Source organism: Dermacentor variabilis, chromosome 7 (assembly GCF_050947875.1).
Source record: "Dermacentor variabilis isolate Ectoservices chromosome 7, ASM5094787v1, whole genome shotgun sequence".
Lineage (NCBI taxonomy): Eukaryota > Metazoa > Arthropoda > Arachnida > Ixodida > Ixodidae > Dermacentor > Dermacentor variabilis.
In genome coordinates, this window is record NC_134574.1 from 115,700,010 (window position 1) to 115,721,309 (window position 21,300).

Here is a 21,300-nt window from a genome sequence, read left to right on the forward strand (position 1 = left end):
TGAGATCAAAGAGTGGATGATTTATTACACACACAGAAAAAGGAAAACCACACAGCAGTATCAATAAATAGGGTGTTCATCAAATGCTCTAATATAGAGCAGAATTTCAAGCGTACATTGTGTTCATCATGAGCGAGCAAAAAGATACTCTCATATGGTTTCTGTGGCAACATCGCTGCACACTGAGTTGCCACAGCTTTTAGCAGCAAGGCTGCAGCATTGGAGAAAAGCAATGATAGGTCATATTAAACAGTGGCTCCATGGTGATGCGATATAAGATGTGATGCTAAAGTACTCATATATTTGAGAATGACACTGGCCTTTAGTAGGAAGTCCTACTGAATACAACATTGCACAAGCTAGCAAGAGGAAGCAAACTTCTGTGATCCAAAAAATAAATTAGATCAGTAAAGGGTCGTGCTCATCATCTGCTGTAGCTTCCCGGGAATGAGCTTCAAGAGTTCAGCCATGATCTGAAGCTCGTCCTTCATCAGGTGTTCATGTTCCGGAACCCTCTTGCAGTAGTCCTGGACAAACTCGTAGTGCTCCTTTGTCTTCTCAAAGTTTTCGAACTGCTCTCGGGGCTCCTGCGCGATTACGCTAGAGTAAAGCCTGCCAATGTAGAAGTGTGCTACCAGAACAGGACGTGCAAGGTCCTCTGGGAGCTTCTCCGGATACTTGCCATTGGGATCCTTGACAGTATCAAGGAATGATAAGTAGTGTCGGATGGCTTTGTCGATTATGGAGTTGACCTTCTTCACGGCTGGCGAGTGTGGATTGACGGCCGAAGGCAGCGTGGCGAGCTTCAGGCTCATCATTTCGCTGTAGACCTCGCCGAGCTCAAACATGATCTGGCGGCAGACTCCGAGGTAGTACCGCGGGTTGACTTCCTTGAGAACCTCTTCGTGCATGTCGATGCGCCTCTTGTGCATCTTGCACTTCCTGTCGGGCGCGGGCTCGAAAGTGGCGAGCTCCCTGTACAGCTTGCTCATCTCCTGGACGATCTCGATGTAATCGGTCGCGTGGTCCTTGAGCGTGTAGTACTGCTTCGCATCTTCGAGCCACTTTTGCGACTTGAGGAAGACAGGCCGCGCCCCTTCGAAATCCGTGACCAGTTTGTCGGTGATGCTGTCTTCAATCTGGCTCACCTCCGGCGACTTGATCAGGACGTGAGGCTTGCTGTCCGTGCCCACACCATTCTGTCGGCCGCTCGTCGTCTTCGAATCTGTCAGCTCCTCCCTCGACGCTATCAAGAGGAAGAGGCCGTACTTAGCCCAACAGCGAGCCACATCTGCAAACCTGTGCCGCAGTTTGTCCTCTTTTTCCGCTTTCTCCTCGGGTGTCAACGCCTCGGCGTCCAGCTTTTTCTCGTACACGTCGAGAATGTGCTTGGAGCAGGCTAGGAGATGTCTTCCCGCTCCGAAATCTCCCCTGGCGATGAAAAACTGGGACAGCGTTGCGGCGTTGATGGACCAGTCGATGCTGTCGAAATTCTCCAGGGTCAGTTCCTTCTTCAGAGTGCTGTGGCAGTACATCGCGGCCTTGGCATTCTCGCCCAAGTTTTCATAGACCTGCGCCAAGTAGTACAGTGTGTGGGCGTTCGCTAGCTCGAAGTTTGGATTGCAGCTTCCAGGTTGTGTCGTCTCGGCTCGATCCGCCGCATCGTCGGGAACAAAGAGGTCTGTCAGGTTCACGGTCCTCGCGATCTCCTCGGGCGAAGCGCTCACCTTGGCGTATATGGCCTCGGCTTTCTTCAAGTAGTCCAGCGCTTTGGGCGCGTCTCCGCGCCTGACGTGAACGATGCCGAGCTGATTGAGCGCGGCCACCACCACCAATCGGCTTTCGGGATCCGCGTACCGCTCTTCGCCGACAATTCTCAGACATTCTTCCAGGTATTCTTGACCGAGAGAAACTTCTTCGGTGTCTGTGGCGATGACCCCGAGTTCGTACTTCGCGACGGCTCGGATGAAGTCCTTGCGCGGCGAGTCGTACTCGACTCGCCCCAGGTCTTCGAGCAGCTCCTTGAGGATGCGTCTGGCCTCGTACTTGGACCTATAAGGTTCCGTCGCAGGGTCAGAGCCACTGTCGACGTCGATTAACTTTCGGACGCGCTCGTACTGCGACCGATATTCGGCGAGCTTCGCCGTCCACGCTGCGGCGTCGGAGGTCGCCATGACGGTTTTGGATTTCAGCCAGCTATGGGCTACGGCACGTGAAGCGGCCAGCGGCTTGCTGTCTTGTTTGTCGCCATGGCGACCGCTGAAGCCGCGGCGTGGTGGTTCGCGAGCCTTGTGCTTGTCAAGAGTTGCGCGTCTTGCGAACGCACACATTTCACCTCTGTCCTGAACGCTCGAGAGGCGTTGAACTCCGTTAACCGAGGCGCTTGACATGCCGACGTAAGTCGTCGTTACATCTTCGCGCCGTTGCATAACCGCGGAAGATTTATTTTTAGCTGACGGAGAAGGCTAGTGTGCGGCCGGGCGGCCGCTCCATTGCCTTTATAAGTCGCGGTCCGGAGAAACACCTGACCCCGCTTCGCCGACTCTGTCTTGTTTACCGCGTGTTGATGCTTTCTTCACCTGATTCGATACTCCTGCCGTGTGCATCATTGCAGGAATATCAACTCGGCTCTCCATTTGCTCACGTGCGATCGGGTTATTGTAGTGCGTTTATTGATACATGAAAATTGTTTTCAGGGAAACCATTTGGGATGCTGCAGTGCGACTCAGTAAAGAGGCCGAGAAAAATGGTAACTGTTGGTGTATCTCACTGTAACTTAGGTTGTTCAAACTTCTTTCACACTCACTTTTTTTTTTTTGTCATTCTAAGCACATGTGGCGCGCACACGTAACATACAAACTTCCAAGATTTATTTTGCGCCGTACTCTTCCTATTATGCACGTTAGAGAAATTTAGATTTATTTACAGAAAGGCAGAGATGTCTGTAAAATGCACCTCTTGTAGAAGTGGGAAATTCAAGAATGAAATTAAATTGCTTGTGCGTTTCTAATATTGTGCAGGTACCTCAAAGAATATTGAGACCACACTTCTTGTAGTTGGCAACAAACAGAGTGTGAGTATTTTTTTTTTTGTACTTATGTAATTACTTATATAATTGCTAGGTTTCATGTGCATGCACAATTTACTGTTTTTTTCTTTTCACATATGTCAAATTACACGAGCTGTATAGCATTGAAAAAGAGTTATGAAAACTAGAGCAACACAAAAGGCATATTGGTAACGTCGCAGAATATCACATACTGTACAATTAAGCAATTCAGTCCTGCAATAAAACCTATTGCTATACATAGCTGTGGCAAAATATTTATCCATGTAAATTGAAGAAATGAGACAAGCACACATTGTGCTGTTCGTTGTACATAGTGCAAACGTGTTGAAGGTACTCACAGTGTTAGGAAAAGCGCTTTGTTTTCAACATTCGTATGTAGATCGTTTCCACTTGATATCTGGAGTGGGGCCCAAGAAATGGAAAGAGCTGTTCTCTCAAGCAGAACTTGCACATTCCTAATGACGTGTATTCCGAAGCATATTAACTGGGCATGATCATAACGTACAGTCCAATTTTACACCCTTTGGCACATATCTTGTCCCTCAATCAACAACATGTTTGTTATTAACCTTATGTACACTTTGTTTATTTAACACTCTGAATTCTCTACTGTCTCGTTAAGAAAGCTGTGTCATGCTGATGCGTGCATGCCATTTGGGACCTGAAAGCACTGGGTGCACAGCGTCAAGGAAAGGAAGCCCATGAAACATAGCTGATTATTACTGTAGGGGGACAACATACGGCACAATTATTTCTTACAGTGTCTGTACATTGCAGCCGGAGGTGTTATCATCACCATTCTTTTAGATGTATCGCACTTACTTTAGCATTTGGTGACAGAAATACTAGCATCCTGCATTTTTCTTTTTGTGCAATCGTTTCGCTGTCTCTTACCCATATTTCCTTAGTCTTTTTCTTCGTGTCATATGATCCAGGGGAAGACAACACTTCTGCACCGTTTCTTGGACAAGACAGACACGCCCAAGCCATCGCTAGCTCTCGAGTACATGTTTGGGCGACGGTCACATGGTGCTGGTGTGGTATGGTTTCTACATGACTTGCACAATTATAGTCGCATAATACATTGTGGAAACATGCACAGCCTTGCCCAATCAAAACAATGTGATATGACACAAGTAAAACAGGGAACAGGTGTTGCACGGTACGCCTGTACTTTGTATTCACACATCTGCGAATAGAGACCAGTATGCAGGTTATCATATACTCTGTTTCAAATATAGCAGGCAATGCTGCAAACGCTAGAGAGCTCTCATTGCTCACGTTTGCAGCCAAAAGAAAAAGTGCGTCGTGTATAAAAGATATAGGTATACAAAAAGATAGAATTTGCAGAACTGTCAAAACTGATCAACAAAGTGAAAATAAGTGATATTAGAAATCATAACGTGAGAAAGACTGAAGAAGCAGTAAAAAATGGACGCAGCCTGAAATCAGTGAGAAGAAAACTTGACATAGGACAAACCAAGATGTGTGCCCTGAAAGATAAGCAGGGTAATATCATGAGCAATCTCGAAGGTATAATAAAAGCAGTGGAAGAATTCTCTACTGACCTGTACAGTACCCAGAGGACTCAGGAGTACTGTATTCGAAACAATAATGAACAGTATACAGAAACCCCTCCTATAACTAGAGATGAGGTCAGAAGGGCCTTGCAAGGCATGAAACGGGGAAAAGCGGCAGGAGAGGATGGAATAACAGTCTATTTAATCAAGATGGAGGAGACATAATGCTAGAAAAACTGGCGGCTACGAAGTGTCTATCGACTGCAAGGGTCCCAGAAAACTGGAAGAATGCAAACATTATACTAATCCACAAAAAGCGAGACATTAAACAACTGAAAAATTATAGGCCCACTAGCTTACTCCCAGTATTATATAAAATATTTACCAAAATAATCTCCAATAGACTAAGGGTAACACTACACTTTAGTCAACCAAGGGAACAGGCTGGCTTCAGGAAGGGATACACTACAATGGATCTCATCCATGTCATTAATCAGGTTATCGAGAAATCCACAGAGTACAATAAGCCTCTCTATATGGCTCTCATAGATTATGAAAAAGTATTTGATTAAGTAGAGATACCAACAGTCATAGAGGCATTGCATAATCAAGGAGTACAGACGGCTTACGTAAATACTATGAAAAATATCTACAGATATTCCACAGCCACCTTAGTTCTACAGAAGAAAAGCAGGAAGCTACCTATAAAGAAAGGGGTCGGGCAAGGAGACACAATCTCTCCAATGCTATTTACTGTATGCTTGGAAGAAGTATTCATGCTATTAAACTGGGAAGGTTTAGGAGTAAGGATCGATGGCGAATACCTCGGCAACCTTTGGTTTGCTGACGTCATTATTCTATTCAGCAACACTGTGGACGAGTTACAACAAATATTTGAGGACCTTAACAGGGAGAGTGTAAGGGTGGTGCTGAAGATTAATGTGCAGAAGACAGAGATAATGATAAATAACCGGACAAGGGAACATGGGTTCAACATCCCAAGTCAGCCTCTAGAGTCTGTGAAGGAGTACATTTACCTAGGTCAACTAATCACAGGGAACCCTGACCATGACAAGGAAATTCGAAGAAGAATAAAAATGAGTCGGCTCACATACAGCAGACATTGTGAGCTCCTGACTGGGAGTTTTCTGTTATCATTGAAAGGGAAAGCATACAATGAGTGCATTTTACTAGTGGTGACATATGGGGCAGAGACTTGGAGACTGACAAAGAAGCTTGAGAACAAGTTAAGGACCATGCAAAGAGTGATGGAACGAAGAATGCTAGGTGTAACTTTAAGAGACAGAAAGAGAGCGGTTTGGATCAGAGAGCAAAAGGGGATAGAGGATATTCTAATAGACATTAAGAGAAAGAAAAATGGCGCTGGGCAGGTCGTAATGCGCAGATTAGATAACCGTTGGACCGTCAGGGTGACAGGATGGGTACTAAGAGAAGGGAAGCGCAGTAGAGGACGGCAGAAGACTAGGTGGTGCGACGAAATTAGGAAATTTGTGGGTGCTAGTTGGAATCGGTCGGCGCAGGGCAGGGGTAATCGGAGATCACAGGGAGAGACCTTCGTCCTGCAGTGGACATAACATCGGCTGCTGCCGCTGCTGCTGCTGATGATGATAGGCATACAAAATGTGCAATTTGGCATAAAATTGACGTCTGATGCTTCTATGTCGCAAAATATGATATATGTATATTACACTATAGGTATTGCACATCTGAAGCTATCTGCCACCACACAAGCACAAGGACACATTTCTCCAACCAATGGCAGCAGTGCGCTGCTTGCACTCATGGCCGCAGGATAGTCCATTGTGTAATGGAAGCAGAAATGTGAACAAATGATATGTGATTTGATACAGCCTTACTTGGTTACGTTGTAGTTGTAATATGTGAAGTAGCTATTCTGTAGAAAGTATCACAGATCAAGAAGAACTGTGTTGCGACACAGGTCGAGTGAGACATCTATTATCGTACTACTTGCATAACGTTTGAAGCATTGCCTGCTGAATATACAATGAAGTATAATGCATGTGGCCTCAAAATTTCTTGTTAGTTGCTTCTGGTGTGAAAAAAAAAAGCACATTCTCTGCAATACACAGTACATCCTCAGTAGTTGCTGCAACGGTGACGTCTGCATGTTTGCCAGCTCAATCCAATTTAGTCCTCTCACTTGTCTTCTGGCAAACTTTCTTCCCACAGTATGGGACATCACAGAGATAAGTGCCTACCATTGCCTACTTCGACAGACATGTCATGAAGCAGTTCTTTGTTTGCCCTAAGCCTCTTACTGCAATTAAGAAAGCTGCAGGTTGTTGTATCCAAATAGTATTAGTGCAGTGAGGGGTGGTACCACCACCTTAACAGTCATGGGATTTCTTTGTTCGTGTCCCTCATGTCATCTTGCTTATCGCACCGTAAGTGCATATTGGTGCTTCACAATAAGCAGGAATGGTGGCGGGATATTGAAGGGTTGAAGGTGAAAGGAAGCATTCGCAGTCTTTTTGGAAGATAATGTTTTTAAGCTGCTGCTTCTACAGGAATAACATTTGACGGAGCCTTTCGTGAGAGCGCTGAATGTTTGACATCTGGGCCTCATTGCTTACAGTGTTCAAGAAGAGTTGCAGGATGTGCTGAAGGACTTGCCATTATCTTTTCGCAACATAGGCCTGGATGGACACCAGGGTAGCCTTTAAAGGGGCCCTGAGACACTCTTGCAACTAATCACAGAATTGCCTAATGATTAAAGAACGTTGTCTCATGAATCGCCTGAAAAATGCTTCAAGTCCTTCAAGTGGAGTTAGGCGTAGTTATTGCACCAATAAGCCTTGTTCTCTAACCTTTCATCTACACTAATGCGCTGGAAGTTACACAGGGGAGGTGGCAAGGGGGCACCCAAAAGTTGGGTGTCTCACCGGCGAGAGGGCTTGTTGTGGCACATATAGACATATATATTTCATTTCTCTACATCAAAATTAACAACAACAGTATAAACTGAGAATCCTCTCGTGATCAGAAAATCAGCTAATAGCTGTTGGTGGGCTTCGGTGCTTGCGATGATGACATTGCGAAGGCGAGAATAAGCAATTTTTCGCTGTTTTTGACACGAGATCGTAAATTTCCTGCTACACGCAGTGCAACAATACTCGGCTCACATGTTCACAGGAGCCTCTTCTGCAGATTGGCAGCATTTTCTTACCATGTCCAAAAAGTGTTTCAGGGCCCCTCTAAGATGTGGCCCTAATCAAAGCACGCAGAAAAAAATGAGGAAGGGGGGTGTAAGGAAGAGGGGGATCGCTGCACGCTCAATACTGTCAGCCGCTTGTCTTGAGGAGATGCGTCTGGATCCACCAGTGACAGACGCTTTGCATTTTTCGTTTTATAAGTGAAGGATCTGTGCCTATTCACTGATGATTGGTGAGCGTCCTGCATGAGTGCCTACTAGATGTGGATGCTTTAATTCCAGCTCAAGGACATCTGCCACATGTGGGAGCTGGCTGGAGGTGCGTTTGCCACAGACCTGTTAGAAATCCCGATTACCATGGAAACGCTGCAGTGAGTATTGAGCCTGTGTAGAGAGTCGGGTGTCTCTTAAGGGCGTTTTTGGCAGCTCATGGCAGGTGTTGGTTCTAAAGGTGCTCTTAGCCGCCTACTTTATGTTGTGCTTGCAGTCTTGCCATTTGGAGGATTGCACTTTCATGTTTACGTGCACAACGTGACAGACCTGTTCACAGCCAATCCAACTGCATACAACCTTCTTTATTGTTTAGTTCAAGAGCAGCTGCCTTAAGGCATAGATAGTACTAAACAAACAGCTAATAAATGATGCACCCCTGCTCCATGCAGAAACTTCAGTAATGCATTGTGATGGGTGTCTTGTTGAACCCGTGTGCTGAAGTCAGCATGCTGGTCGCTGCGACAGTTGTTCTCCATCGTCTAGTATGATCGACTCACAATGATTCAAAGTCCTAGAGAACACTTTTTGTCTCAATCGTCCTACATTTAACATTGCTTCATGTGGTACGAAACAGAGTTATCTACATGATGGTGGATAATTCATGTGTTATCATGTGGGTAACAGAGGTTAAAGGGACTGACAACTGCCTGGAACGTGTCATGAGAATTTTGATGAAAATGAGAAGAACGGGATTTATAGGGACAGAACTGAGTGTGCTGCTCGGGATTTGAGTAGGAATTGTAACTCTAAGTTGCCACAGAAAGTCGTAAAAAATTTCATGTTGTGCCATTTTATGGCTAAACTTTGGTTCTAGAGGTGGATGCTGGCCACGTGGCCACATGTTACTATGTGCAAGTTGGCTGTTATTAAGGGCACCATATCTATTGTTTAGAATTGCTTATAGGGCATATGCGCTTTATTGTATATGTATTACGATCTAAGAAGTAAGTTCACGCTAACAAGCGGTGCTGTCTACGTGGCAGCGAGTGAGGCTGGAGAACCACGGTGAGCCGTGCCGTCTGCCATTGCATGACGGCACGCACATGAGTGCTTCTGTACGCGTGCGAGTTGGTGAGTGAGCACCTCAGGTTCTGTGGTCTCTCCGTCAGATACAAAATGCCATAGCATGAACATCCGCTTGATAAACAAAATATTAATTCCTTGCAGCCATGGCTGCACTTGTCTGCTTCCCATCAGTGCCGGAGTAGGATTACTGTCTTGCTCGCCAATGTTTCCAGCATGTCTGCAGCGTACGACTTCATAAACATGGTTGCAGCTGCCGATAAATGATTCTGATGAAAAATGTTCCACAACATTTTCTTTGTTGCCACTATATGAGATAGGACACTATGACTAGTAAGCTTTACATTGCATAAAAAAATGGCTACCCTAGAAATTTGCTGTTGGCCACTTTAAACATTAACTGCTCTGTCATGCAGGTGTGTAGAGAATGGGCAGTAAAGATAAGGAAATTCCTCAGCCTTAGTTTTTTTTTTCAAAGCCAGCATGGCTTTTGTCAAGGCAAAGGCAACTCACTTCTTGCATAGATTTAGTTCATGTTTCTATTCACAAATGTATGTCAAGCGTTGCGGTGTATATGATGGAGGTATATGACAGATCCTGTCAAGCCATCATAATTTAGTTTTTTTTTTGTCTGTGCTCCCAATGCCTGAGATGTTCAATAAAAATTTATTTGATTTGAAAAAGGAGTTTGGCCGAGTACACTTGCAGCTAATTTCTAGAAGCATCTGTTTCCAGGTTGTTGTTTTTTGTTGTTAGGACGTGCTATATTGACATGATAATTTGCATATTAGCTCTTTTAAAGCCCTTAGCAGCTTGAATGCACTATTTACTACACATGAACTTACACAGATATGAGTGATTGTCGTACTGCTGCTTCCTGTCTGTTCTCTCGTTATTTATCAAAATCGCAGGTCTTTGTCAGTGGTCATGGTGTTAGACCTGTCTGCCCCTGAGGTCCTATGCATCCTGTTCGAGACTTTACTCAAGGCGCTGCAGTCCCGAATCGACAGAGTCCTTGACACCACTCTGAAGAATGATGCAAGTATAAACGAAGCAATCCATGAAGCCACCTTGTCTCGGCTACCAGATGAGCACCCCGTAAGCCACTTGTGCTTTCATTTCTTTTTTTGCTTCATTTTATGTTGTATGGAGCCTTAGTTTTCATCACTTCTGTTTGTAAACATAAAGTTTAATGTGCTGATTTCTTTGTTTGTTTTGAGTACTCGCACCAGCTCTGTAAACACAAGGCTAAACAGACTGAAGCACTAGAAAGAAAGGTTTTTAAGCAGACACAAATTGGAGTTTAGGCACCTCATAACAAAAAAAGTAACAATAATCTAGCCAAGCATCACGGCGTTATATCTTCAAATACCCACATGCTCTCTTTTATTCTTAGGTTGGGCCACTTATTATTTGGACATACCGGGTGTTTTCTTTAAGCATTAGCAGAATTTTTTCAAAGTGCCTGTGACATTATAGTGCATATCTATTAATTGATCTGGATTACTCAAAGAGGCAGGCATTACTTGCACAATGAATAAAAATACTTAATTGACAAATTAACACAATTTCACTGATTACGTTAGAACACATATCAGCAATTTGTGAATTGAAAACCACTAGTTTAAAAAGTCATGTCCACTGGGTGAACTTCACAAGTAATACCAGTATGTATTCAGATGAGCAGCATCAAATATGCGGCAAAAGTTTACCGTGTCCCTACTTATTTTTTCAACAACATACCTTTTTAAGCATTGAAACTCAAAAACGATAGGAACGCCAGTTCACTTCTCTCGACATTTTGGAAACGCATATCTTGAAACTGGTGTCATCCTCAGGATTCATTCTGAGTTTACTTGTGAACGCGCTGGCTACAATTTGTTGAATACAATATGTGCCGTAAAGCGAGTAGTCTTAAAATTAATTACCCAATGATTGTAATTAGTAAAGTATTCATTTTAATTTTCTCATGAAAATAATGTCTGCCTTTTAGTAACCCAGCTCATAGAAGCAGTATTGTGATAGATGCCATGGGCAGTGTTTAAGAATTCGGTTAACGTTAAAAGATAAAACACCCAGCATCGTGTGCCCTATGCTTCTGTAGCTTGTTGCAAGCTTTATTACCTGCCATGTTGCGTGCAACTCTTTTCTCCATTACTCACTGTACCTATTTGAAAGAGTAGCAGTGTGTGTTACCGTATGGCAGACAACGAAGAGAGGCCATGTACAACATGTCCTCAGATGTACGTGCACTAGTGCCAATCTTGGAGGCTATGCTGCAAGTAATTTTTCTTCGTTGCTTACTGTTCGGCAGTGCACACAGAGAATCTTCCCAGCAGATGTAGCAAGCAGCATCAAGAGTTCATTCGAGACAATGACAGCCCATAGTCTATTGCCCCACAATTCATTTTTTGCTTAGCTGAGCTGTGCAACTTAAGCCTATTCTGCTTCATTCTTACGTGTGTATTTTGCCGCCTTGTTCTCTTCGAAAGTTTTGCATATCTTTTCATGCGAAAGGTTGTTCTAAATGCCACATCACTGTGCTTTGCGAGCAAAAGTTATTTGGTGATCTTTGTCGAAGCATTTTTATTTTCTCATATGTGCAGGAAATTTTGGAAAAGGAAATGCTTTTGTTGAAGCATTGTTGAAGTACTTTGCTGGCATTTGGTGTATTTGGCATACTGTTAAGACTGTTACTGAAGTACTAAAGCGCCAAACAGACGGCACAAGAAGAGACATGGACGAGCGCTTACTACCAACTGATGCTGTATTGACAGAAACGCACAATATATACGCAAATCTGGCAGTGCAAATCACACGTCAAAATCAGTTTTAAATTCAGTAGTGGAGACCCTGTTCCAGAAGATAAAAGGTAAAGAAAAAAAAAACGCACAAGAACAAACCAGGAGTTTAAGACCCGTAGTCATACCATACACTCACCGTGTAGCTCACAACCTGAAAAAGGTCAAGAGTAAAATCAAAGTCCCGATAGTTTTCTCAGCACCTTCAAAACCTGGTGCATTGTGCACTCGCATTAACAACCAAAAAAACAGAATGCATGACCTGCAGAACCCAGCACACCGATCCACATGTAAATTGCAAGGAAGGGGTGCTTTATCAAATTCGACTATCATGCAAAAAGGTTTACATTGGACAAATGGGGCGATGTTTAAATGAAAGGCTAAAAGAACATGAATGCTCACAGGGAAGAGGGACTGGTTCCAATATAGCCATCCATTGCAAAGAGTGCGGGTGCAAGCCTCGCCTAAGAGATAGCAATGTTCTAGACAGAAGTCGAGACAGCGTTGCCCGTGAGCTGAAGGAAGCCTTCCACATTAAAAGGAAGGGCCTGGAATGCGTCAGCGAACCATCAAAAATACTTTATAAAAGTGAAATGTCCTTTTTAGAGGCCCTTAGTTAGAACTTAGCACGTTGCTATGCAACCTGCGCTTGAGGAACAATCTTAATCTTTTAGTTTCTACCGGGGTACAGTAGCGGTGTTTTGTGTATAGCGTAACCATTATCATTTGTGGTCCTTTGGCCCTATACACCACGTGTCATTGCCGCGAAGGTCATCTTTTATTCGAGTTTCGTCATTCTTTACAATCTTCTTATCGCCTTTTGCCTGGTTACCATGTGATTTTTGACGTGTGAGTTGTGCTGCCAGATTTGCACATATATTGTGTGTTTCTGTCAATAAAGCATCAGTTGTTGGTAAGCGCTCGTCCGTGACTCTTCTTGTGTCGTCTGTTTGGCACTTTAGTATTTCAGTAACATGCACCAAATAGCCCAACAAGAAGTTCTGCTTGTTAAGACTGTGCTGTGCTGTTCTCTCCCGTGATCGAATCTGAACTTTTGAAGCGACACAATGGCATGGTTTTCAGGACAAGAAGGCAATGACACCATTCCCTGTACCACTACTGATTCTCGGCTCCAAGTACGACATCTTTCAGGTATGTGTTGCGTGTATTTTGGTTCCTCAGAGTACATTGGACTCCGTTTCTGCTTAGTATGGTCAAACTAGTGCTTCTGCTATTATCTGCCATGCTCCTTTTTATGCAATGTCTTTACTGTGAACAATAAAATGGAATGCAAAGCTGGCTTGCGAGAAGTGCTCTAAATAGAATATTTGTCCCTATTTCGTACAATGCGCAAAAATAAAGTGACGAGTCTCGCTTTGCAAGAGGTGGGAGTTGTAAAAACAGACATTATGCAGCGTGGAGTGGTCATACACAGCAGCGTAAAGTACACTGAAAACGCCCCCGAATCAACAATGAACGATGGTTCTAGGCTCCCAGTTTTAACGCGCATAGGTTAAATTTACTGTTGTGTGCTTGTGTTATAGTGTCTTTTCGTGTATGCATTTCCTCTGTCGTGCAGTTTGTAGAAAATAAATTTAAACCCCAGTGTTAGCGTAAGCGTTGTCATGTGGCCCCCGAAATACTTTCCTTTGACTCAATCTGATATGACAGAGCAGTGCGTGCGCTGTTCATTATTGTTGCCCCAGAACTATGAGCCCGAGAAAAGGAAAGTGACCTGCCGCTACCTCCGGCACGTAGCCCACGCCAACGGGGCGTCCCTCCTATTCACGAGCTCCAAGAACGAGGCCCTCATCTCGAGGCTCAAGACGAGCCTGGCGTACTTGGCTTTTGGTTCCGGCTCGGGCCCCAGGTGAGCACTGACACTTCTACATCATCTGTTGCACGTAGAGTGTCACGTAACCAAGGAAAGGAAAAGATTACTTGGCAACACGGCGGATACTTATTGAGGTCCGAGAACCTGTCGGCCCTCGCAAGGCTGCAAGCTAAGCCAGTCATTCCAGAGCTCGTGTGCTCATGCTTAGCTCCCTGTTGATGGTGGCGGTCAGCGTTGGGGTGATGGGGATAATGCACACTGCTGTGTTCATTTGTTTACATACAACATAGCGTTACCATCCACCTTGGATTTTGCCAGCCTGTCCCAGATTTTATGAAGGGCTCCAGAGTCCCAACATGACCTTGTCTGGACAGCCAATTGTTCGCGATTTCTGTGTCCAGACGGGTTCGGAGTGAGGGTGTGCTATGAACCAGTACATGTTGAACAAAGCATATATCCTGAAGCTCCCCAAACATCCTGAAACTTGACAATACACACTCACACTATTTTGTTATGTCTTGTTTAGTGGGCTGTAGAACACTGGACTTTTGTTAAACATGGTTCAGCTGTGTGTATCAAGCATATGGGGTATTAGAAGGAGTGTGACTACATGCCGATATAAATGTAGGGTGCGTAGAGACTGGAGGGTCGGAAGGCCATGTGCAACATTATATTTCGTCTGCTTGAAGTTCATGGAAGAGGAGGAGGGTTGAAGAGACAAATGAAGGGAAGAATTCAGAAGGAGTGCTCGACTGGCGCGTAACATCGTATGGGTTGGTGGCACCATCTCTCTATCCTTTTAGTTATGCACACTCTTTAGCTTGCCATTTTACATCTATAAATTTATTATGTACCAACAAAGACACCACTACAGTGAAGAAGAGAGGGCACGCACGAACGTGCAACTGGCATACTGTTCATGCTATCCATGATTTATGTTTAGCGCACACTTTACTCACTATAAGTGGTGTAATATCAATTAAGTGGGTCCTTCTCGCCAACGTTGACCCTTGATGCCGTTGCACCCTATGGCACTGTGTTGCTTCTGAAGGCGAATCCTGCAGGTCGATCTGGAGGAAATCTTTTCTCTGCTTCATTTATAATTTGTTTTCAATCATTTGCGGCTCTTTTCAGTAAGGCATCACATACAGATTATAACAAGCCCCTCCACATTACGTTTGGAGAAGATTCCTTTGAGAAGATTGGTAAGTCTAAATTTCAAGTGCATTGCTTTGGTGGGAGTGAACAGCTTGCAAGCAGTCTTTTAGACAGTCAACAAAAGTAGTATAGCTTATTTTATTAAAAAGGACAAGAGGGAGGAATGAAATGAAGGGACATAGGCATTGTAACTGCTACACTTGCCAGTCGACACCTCAACTGTTCCGTGGTTATGGGAAGGATACAGGGTAAGAGTATAGATAGATAGGCGAGAGGAAAGCTACGATAAAATAGACATAAAGAAAATTCGAGGGCCTAAGTGAAAAGTCGACATAACTAGAAATATGAATTAGCAAATAAATTATTAACAAGAACCAGTAATCATGCCTACAACGCTCCCACTGCCGTGACTCGTGCGCATATTCACTCCCACACACGCCTGCGCACGCAGTCGCACACAGGAATGTATGTAACTGCAGTGCCCATCATAGTGCTGTACACTGCGTACTAGTATGCTAAATTTGTCGAATATTTTTTTTTTCTCTGAGCAGTGTCTAAATCCGAAATAAGTTGCCACTGTTTGTGTAATGTGGTTCAGAGTTCTTTTGCCACGCTAAATGCACTGATGCTTACAGATACCATCAAACGTCATTGTAATGAAGTCGCATGTAACACGAAGATACCTTTCTTACATCTCAGATCTCATATTTACCTTGTTATACCCGATAATTCATTATGTCCATGTTAGTTATATCGAGGCTCATCTGTACCATCATTTTAAGTCTTCATTTGTTCACAACACTCTAATGCCTTCCTTTGTCTCTAGACGGTTCCACACCAGCCAGCTCGACTCAGGTTTCAAAGTGAGTACATGTACATTAGCTGTATTGTCGCTTTCTTTATTTTTTTGTGTGTAATTGTCTGGCACACAAATTTGTGAGCAACCCTCACCCCCGTATTCTAGAATTCCCCTCCACTCAACACTCCACCTCGGCTCAACAAAGTTTATGGCAGCGCCACCTTTTAACAGAAGGGGTCACTGCACTTCATTGATTTACCACGGCAGCTCTTGAGAAGAGTAGTGCCTTCTTCAGCCAAGGGATGGCGCTGTGCTCTACTCAGTGAAGCAAAGAAAGTAGAGCACAATTTATGATAACTAAAAGGGAAGCTCATTACTTTTCAAAGCGAGATCGGGATGCCTTAGAACATGCACCTACAAAGCGAGATATAAGAAGGAAGAAGAAGCATGTGCTTGCTGTGGTAAAGCTAGGGAAACTATGGAGCATGTTTTATTAGAATGTGAAGACGTCCACCCAGCGGTCAATTTAGGCACCACTGGCCTCCTTGAAGCCCTTGGGTTCAGCGAGAGCAGTGGAAACATGCCCGCAATAGGAATTAGTAAGAGGCAATTAGAGGATTAGTGGAAGAAAAGTAGGGAAACGAAAAAAAAACGGATGCATATAAAAGCACAGTTTGCAATAGGGGATCAGAAAATTTGGGTGTGGTTTAACCTAGGTAGGAGATTAGGCAGTATAATAGCAAGAGCTTTGTGGCGCGATCCACCGCCCCATTCCAAAGGGGACGCTCATAACATCCATCCCATCCATCCATCCATGGAGTAGAGGAAGAGCTTCTAGTCGAGGTTCGTTCGACAATACGGGGGTTAGTGAAGGGCCTGTCTATATTGCTTATGTTGTTGAAAATCATAGTTGGGGCTCCTCGCAGAAGCATTTATTATTTATCTTGATGTAAAAAAAAATCCTTTAATGTATGTATGCCCGTCTGACAACTGAGACATCAAAAGACAGCGAAGCTGTTTAAGCAAGTTATGACGCTCTTCGGAAGTACTAGGGGTCTGTTTGCTGTCTCACGGCCTCACATCAATGCAGCAGCAGCAGCAGCCGAAGGTGCCGGGCTGTTCTTAATGACAGCTCCCATGCAGGCTGCCCCCACGGCATCTTATTTCGCAGCTGTAGCACTACAAACTCCTGGCTGACCTACAGTGTGGAGCTGGCATAACGTGACGTGACAAACGAAAGTTTCAGATTACTGGTAAAAAAAAAAGAATATATAGGTTGCCCCTTGGAATGACACTAATCTGTGAAGTAACTTTTATTTGATAATAATTGATTATTAAGTTTCAAAGCAAATTTGGGGCTCCGAACACATGTAGCGTCGCACTTACGTTTGATGTCGACCATGCTGCCGCACAAAAGCTGTTGCAGGACTGTCTTCGACACGTTCATTGTAAAAAGAGCACAATATGCTCAAAAGCTTAGAAGCAGGAAATAGAGCAGGCATTTCTTCTGAATGAATGGCCACCCTTTGGCATACCACAAATCTCATCTTGCAGACAGCGCCTTTGTCAGTGCTCTCAAACATGCGCCAACATGCTCTTCAGTATTTTGACAATGCGCTCACATGTTCCCCTCTCGACAGGAACTCGCAGCTCCGCAAAGACAAGCACACTTTGAGGGAACTGCCAACTTGTACAAATTCGTAGTTTGTTAAAAGCTTAGCTGCCTAGTTGAAACTTGGGCTGTTTCCATTGCAGTTTTCGTTCCTGCCAAAGTAGATGAGTTCAGTAGTTTAGTGAAGTTCTTTGATAGTACTTTTTTTTTCTGTGTCGTGAAACTTCTCCGCGAAAGTTTCATATGCCACCCAAAGTAGCCGTGATATGGCGCAGCATCGGAAGGCTAACATGTGTGCGCCTTCCAGCGTGCTGTATGGCCTTTTCTATTCCAGTGTTGCGGCATGATGAAAAAAAGAAGTGTTAAATTCTTGTGAATACCTCCAGCTGCACAATTTGTCTAATTAATAACTGCTAGAAGGAAAATAAACGCATATGTTTTATTTATTTCATTAGTAACTGTTGTACGATTGTGATGTTTGGGGAATTTTTCACTGTCAGGTGATAACTGCCTTGGTTAAAGCACCAGTCACAGTGCACATGTCTTTGGCCACTGTAATAGTAATTACCTAATTTTGTTTGCATTTGGTGTGCTTTCACCAGTTCTTATATTAAAGAATAGTGTGGCTGGTGGTCTTCATATGAATGCATCACTTTTGCATTCTCCTGCAACCCTGCAGTAGGAAAGGTTACACAACTCGCTGGAATACGCATTCAAGTTAACCTTCCCCAGCCATTGGCTATGTGCCTTGTAACTGATGCTGCATCATGTCGCGGCCACTTTGGGTGGCGTATGACGCTTTCCCATAGAAGTTTCGTGATGACAAAAAAAGAAAACTTATAATATGACGCTAGTTTTAGTCAGCTCTGGGATGTGGAAGTAATTGCAATGTTGCTCTTTGATGTCGTCATTGTTGAAGCAATGGTTCTTGCCATGCACTCTGAAGAATCTCCCAGTGGTCTCATGACGTGTATTTATTATTTATTTATTTATTTTTCAAATACTGTAAGCTTTATACATACAGCAGAGGGCATGTGAAAGTGTGAATTTTTACGTACTATATTATAAAGAAAAAGAAGAAACCTTGAAAATTAGAACAAGATGACAATCAGATCACAGTGGAACATTCTTGGGGAAAAGTGTACATGAAATTCTGCATTGCTATATTAACATTCCTGTAATGGCTGGAAAGTATCAAAACTGAATAAGAAAGAGTACACTGATAATAAACTAAAAATGCAATTAAACGAGAGAAAAAGTGAGTACACTGAAAAATTGTGTATTGCCACATGAACAAAAAGAAAAGAAAGGAACCACAGAAAAATATTTTACGTGGGTACCATCATAAGCTTCATCCTCAAAGTATAATCCTCAAACATATCTCTCCCAGTCTGTCCCCAGAAGTATTGTGCAGAAATTTGTTTCAGCACTATCGTAGAGCTGTGAAAGATGGTGTCATCTTTGTGGAAATCACACAACATCCCTCATTTACCTCTCAAATGTATTAATAGGGCATGCAGAAACGTGCTTTGCCTCCACTTCACGATGCTACATCATGTCATTTTTCAGCTGCTACGCTGTAGTGAAGAAGGCGTTTACAGAGATCTTCCCACAAGTGGTAAGTATGAGCGCGTACATAATCTCACCTAGTGTAAACCGTGCTTCAACGTTTGTCTTCTTATTACTCTCGTCATTAACCATGACACTCTCACAGTAATACTTGTGTCAGAAGTGTAACTTTCTCAGTTATCACAACGTTGCCTGTACGAGTGCATGGCAAAAGTTTATGAAGTGAAGGCAGTACGAGTACAAATAAATTTTCTCTCAGTGTGCATGTACAACTATAGGATTAGAGGGGCTCTAAGTAGAGGCACTGCACTCAATTAAGTGCATCTTCACCTGAAAAATGTGATACTTGTAGCACACAACTCAGTTTAGAATGGTGCATGCTCTACAAAGTGCGTTATGTGTGCGCTTCAAACGGTGACTTGCATAGTACTGCTTCAAGTACGAAGCACATTGTATTGGGCTGATAAGCTACCGTCTGTGGTGCCTCAGCGACTATGACATCTTGTTGCTCTGCATGAGGTCACAGGGTTTGATTCCCAGCCATGGCTTGTGCACTGCAATGAAGGCTAGGTAGGAACTAAGATTTATTTCTTGGATACATGTCACACATGATGCAAGAGTTGATGTGCCAGAGGCGTTCCTTCCCGAAGTGATGTTTCTTTTTGCTTCTCTGATTGCACCACATATATATTCTACAGAATCTAACAATGAACACCAGCCGATAGTATGGGTGTGTGAATGTTTTAAACATTTCAGTAAGGAATCGAACATTGTTCTTTTTGATTCATTCCTTGAATTGAAGAATGCTATGTGCAAATTTGGAATATTTTTCAAATAGTTTTCACATACGTCGCATTGTCAGCTTTGCTTAATCAAACATAAAATTCTTTTTTTTTTCCTCCGTCATTGCCATAAAAAATTTCTATGTCGTCTCGACGGTGCACACAGATGCTAGCTGGCTCACAGGACTGCCTTTCTAAGCTTCATTCATCGCCATGCTGTGAAGCACTCTCAGTATGGAAACAAACTGCCTGCTTATTCTACTCCATTTATATAAATGCTGCCGAGGAAAGCACTTGTTGTCCTGACAAAACAAGTTCCCCTCTTGACACGTTGGCTTCAGACTGGGGTTTCTCTTACTGGACCGTTGTTCATCACTTCAAGTCATCTTCCTGTGTCCACACTTTGTCATATTTGTAATGCTGCATTCTTACTTTTAATAAACCATGCTTCGTGATGTGCAGTGTGATGACAGAAATTTGCTGACGTAAATTACTAGGATGAGAACATTGTTTTGTAATAATGATGGAAAAGGCTGTTCATTATTTGAAGGCTGTTCGAAAACTATACACTGTGCAATTTGATTTGGTCTTGAAAGTCACTAATTTCACGTTCCTAGCTGATAGTCTACAATCTCGTCTTTTTGTCCTGTCCTTGTGCTGTAAGCAGCATGATCGTGAAAAGCGGGCAAGCAGTTACAATTCATTGTGTTTTGGTGTTTAAGCTGGAATGCATGTTATTATGCTTTATCACTGCAGCACAACTACCTTGAAAAAATTGTATAGGTGGATCACTGGTATTGGCTGCTCAGTGAGCCGCCATGCTCTCTATTAGAACAGCATCAATTTCAGGGTTTCAGGGTATGATTAACTTTTAATTGATTAATTTGAACCTTCTAATTGAATAATTAGTCAAATAAATGGATTTGTTTATTTAGGTACATCACCTAAAAAGTTAAAGCTGGTGAGTTAAGAGGAAGCTCCACCTCGAGGCCATCTCTGATTTCCCTATTCAAATATGTGTTAAAACGCAGAACTGCTCTCGTGAGACAACCATTGGCTTTATTTGAAAGAAATTTGTTTAATTTGAGGGAGAATGTCGAACTCTAGTGACTGTAGGAAGCAGAATTTTTATTTATGAGCCCATACATTTTAGAAAGACTGCCAAAGGTTGGTGTCAAAAAAAACTTAAACACAAAGACTACAGATCTGCAACTATACACCAAAGGCAGATGTTGTAGTTCTGTAAAGTGAATCTGTTAGAGCATCTGAAGCGGACAAATTTGATAGATGAATGAACAAGTTGTGGGACATTTTTTATGTGTTTGCGAGGATTTTTGCTAAAACCCTACTCATAAATTAATAGTACAGTAGCTAGCTGGGTGAGTTGGTACATCTGCATTATTATTAATTACAGCGTGCATTAATAACAAGGACAAAGAAGAGAGATGAAACATGAGCGCTGTTTTTTTTTTTTTGTCTGACTCATGACTAAAGGTTCATTGCATTTAAGCAGCCACATAAATAGAAAAACTCGCACATGCGTACACCCATGGATCATACATTCCCTCAGGCAAAAGCGAAACAATAAAGGCAAGCGCTAAAGCAAGAAGTCTGATAATTTTAACGATCAGATGCTTCTGAAAAAATTTTTCCTTGTTGTGTAGTG

At 43.2% G+C, this 21,300-nt stretch overlaps 2 protein-coding genes across 4 annotated transcripts in view; one reads left to right on the forward strand and one right to left on the reverse strand.

Moving 5' to 3' along the window:
• Positions 1–2,390, reverse strand: LOC142587808 (KIF-binding protein). Its single transcript, XM_075699087.1, has one exon. The coding sequence runs from the start codon at positions 2,388–2,390 to the stop codon at positions 405–407; it is 1,986 nt and encodes a 661-aa protein (XP_075555202.1). The 3' UTR covers positions 1–404.
• The window catches only part of LOC142587810 (cytoplasmic dynein 2 light intermediate chain 1), a 26,822-nt gene continuing 7,788 nt past the window's right edge, over positions 2,267–21,300 (forward strand). The window contains exons 1-11 of one of the 3 annotated variants that reach the window (XM_075699088.1): positions 2,267–2,396; positions 2,697–2,749; positions 3,021–3,073; positions 4,006–4,110; positions 8,066–8,154; positions 9,991–10,177; positions 12,964–13,032; positions 13,587–13,750; positions 14,849–14,919; positions 15,699–15,735; positions 18,853–18,901. In XM_075699088.1, the coding sequence (XP_075555203.1) occupies positions 2,389–2,396; positions 2,697–2,749; positions 3,021–3,073; positions 4,006–4,110; positions 8,066–8,154; positions 9,991–10,177; positions 12,964–13,032; positions 13,587–13,750; positions 14,849–14,919; positions 15,699–15,735; positions 18,853–18,901 (885 nt within the window). In that variant the 5' untranslated portion in view covers positions 2,267–2,388. Of the gene's footprint in view, positions 2,397–2,696; positions 2,750–3,020; positions 3,074–4,005; positions 4,111–8,065; positions 8,155–9,990; positions 10,178–12,963; positions 13,033–13,556; positions 13,751–14,848; positions 14,920–15,698; positions 15,736–18,852; positions 18,902–21,300 lie in introns of all 3 variants that reach the window. The other 2 variants (XM_075699090.1, XM_075699089.1) reach the window with 2 other exon arrangements.

Coding starts and splice junctions, on each gene's coding strand:
- LOC142587808 (XM_075699087.1), bottom strand. CDS start 2,390: ATGTCAAGCGCCTCGGTTAACGGAGTTCAACGCCTCTCGAGCGTTCAG.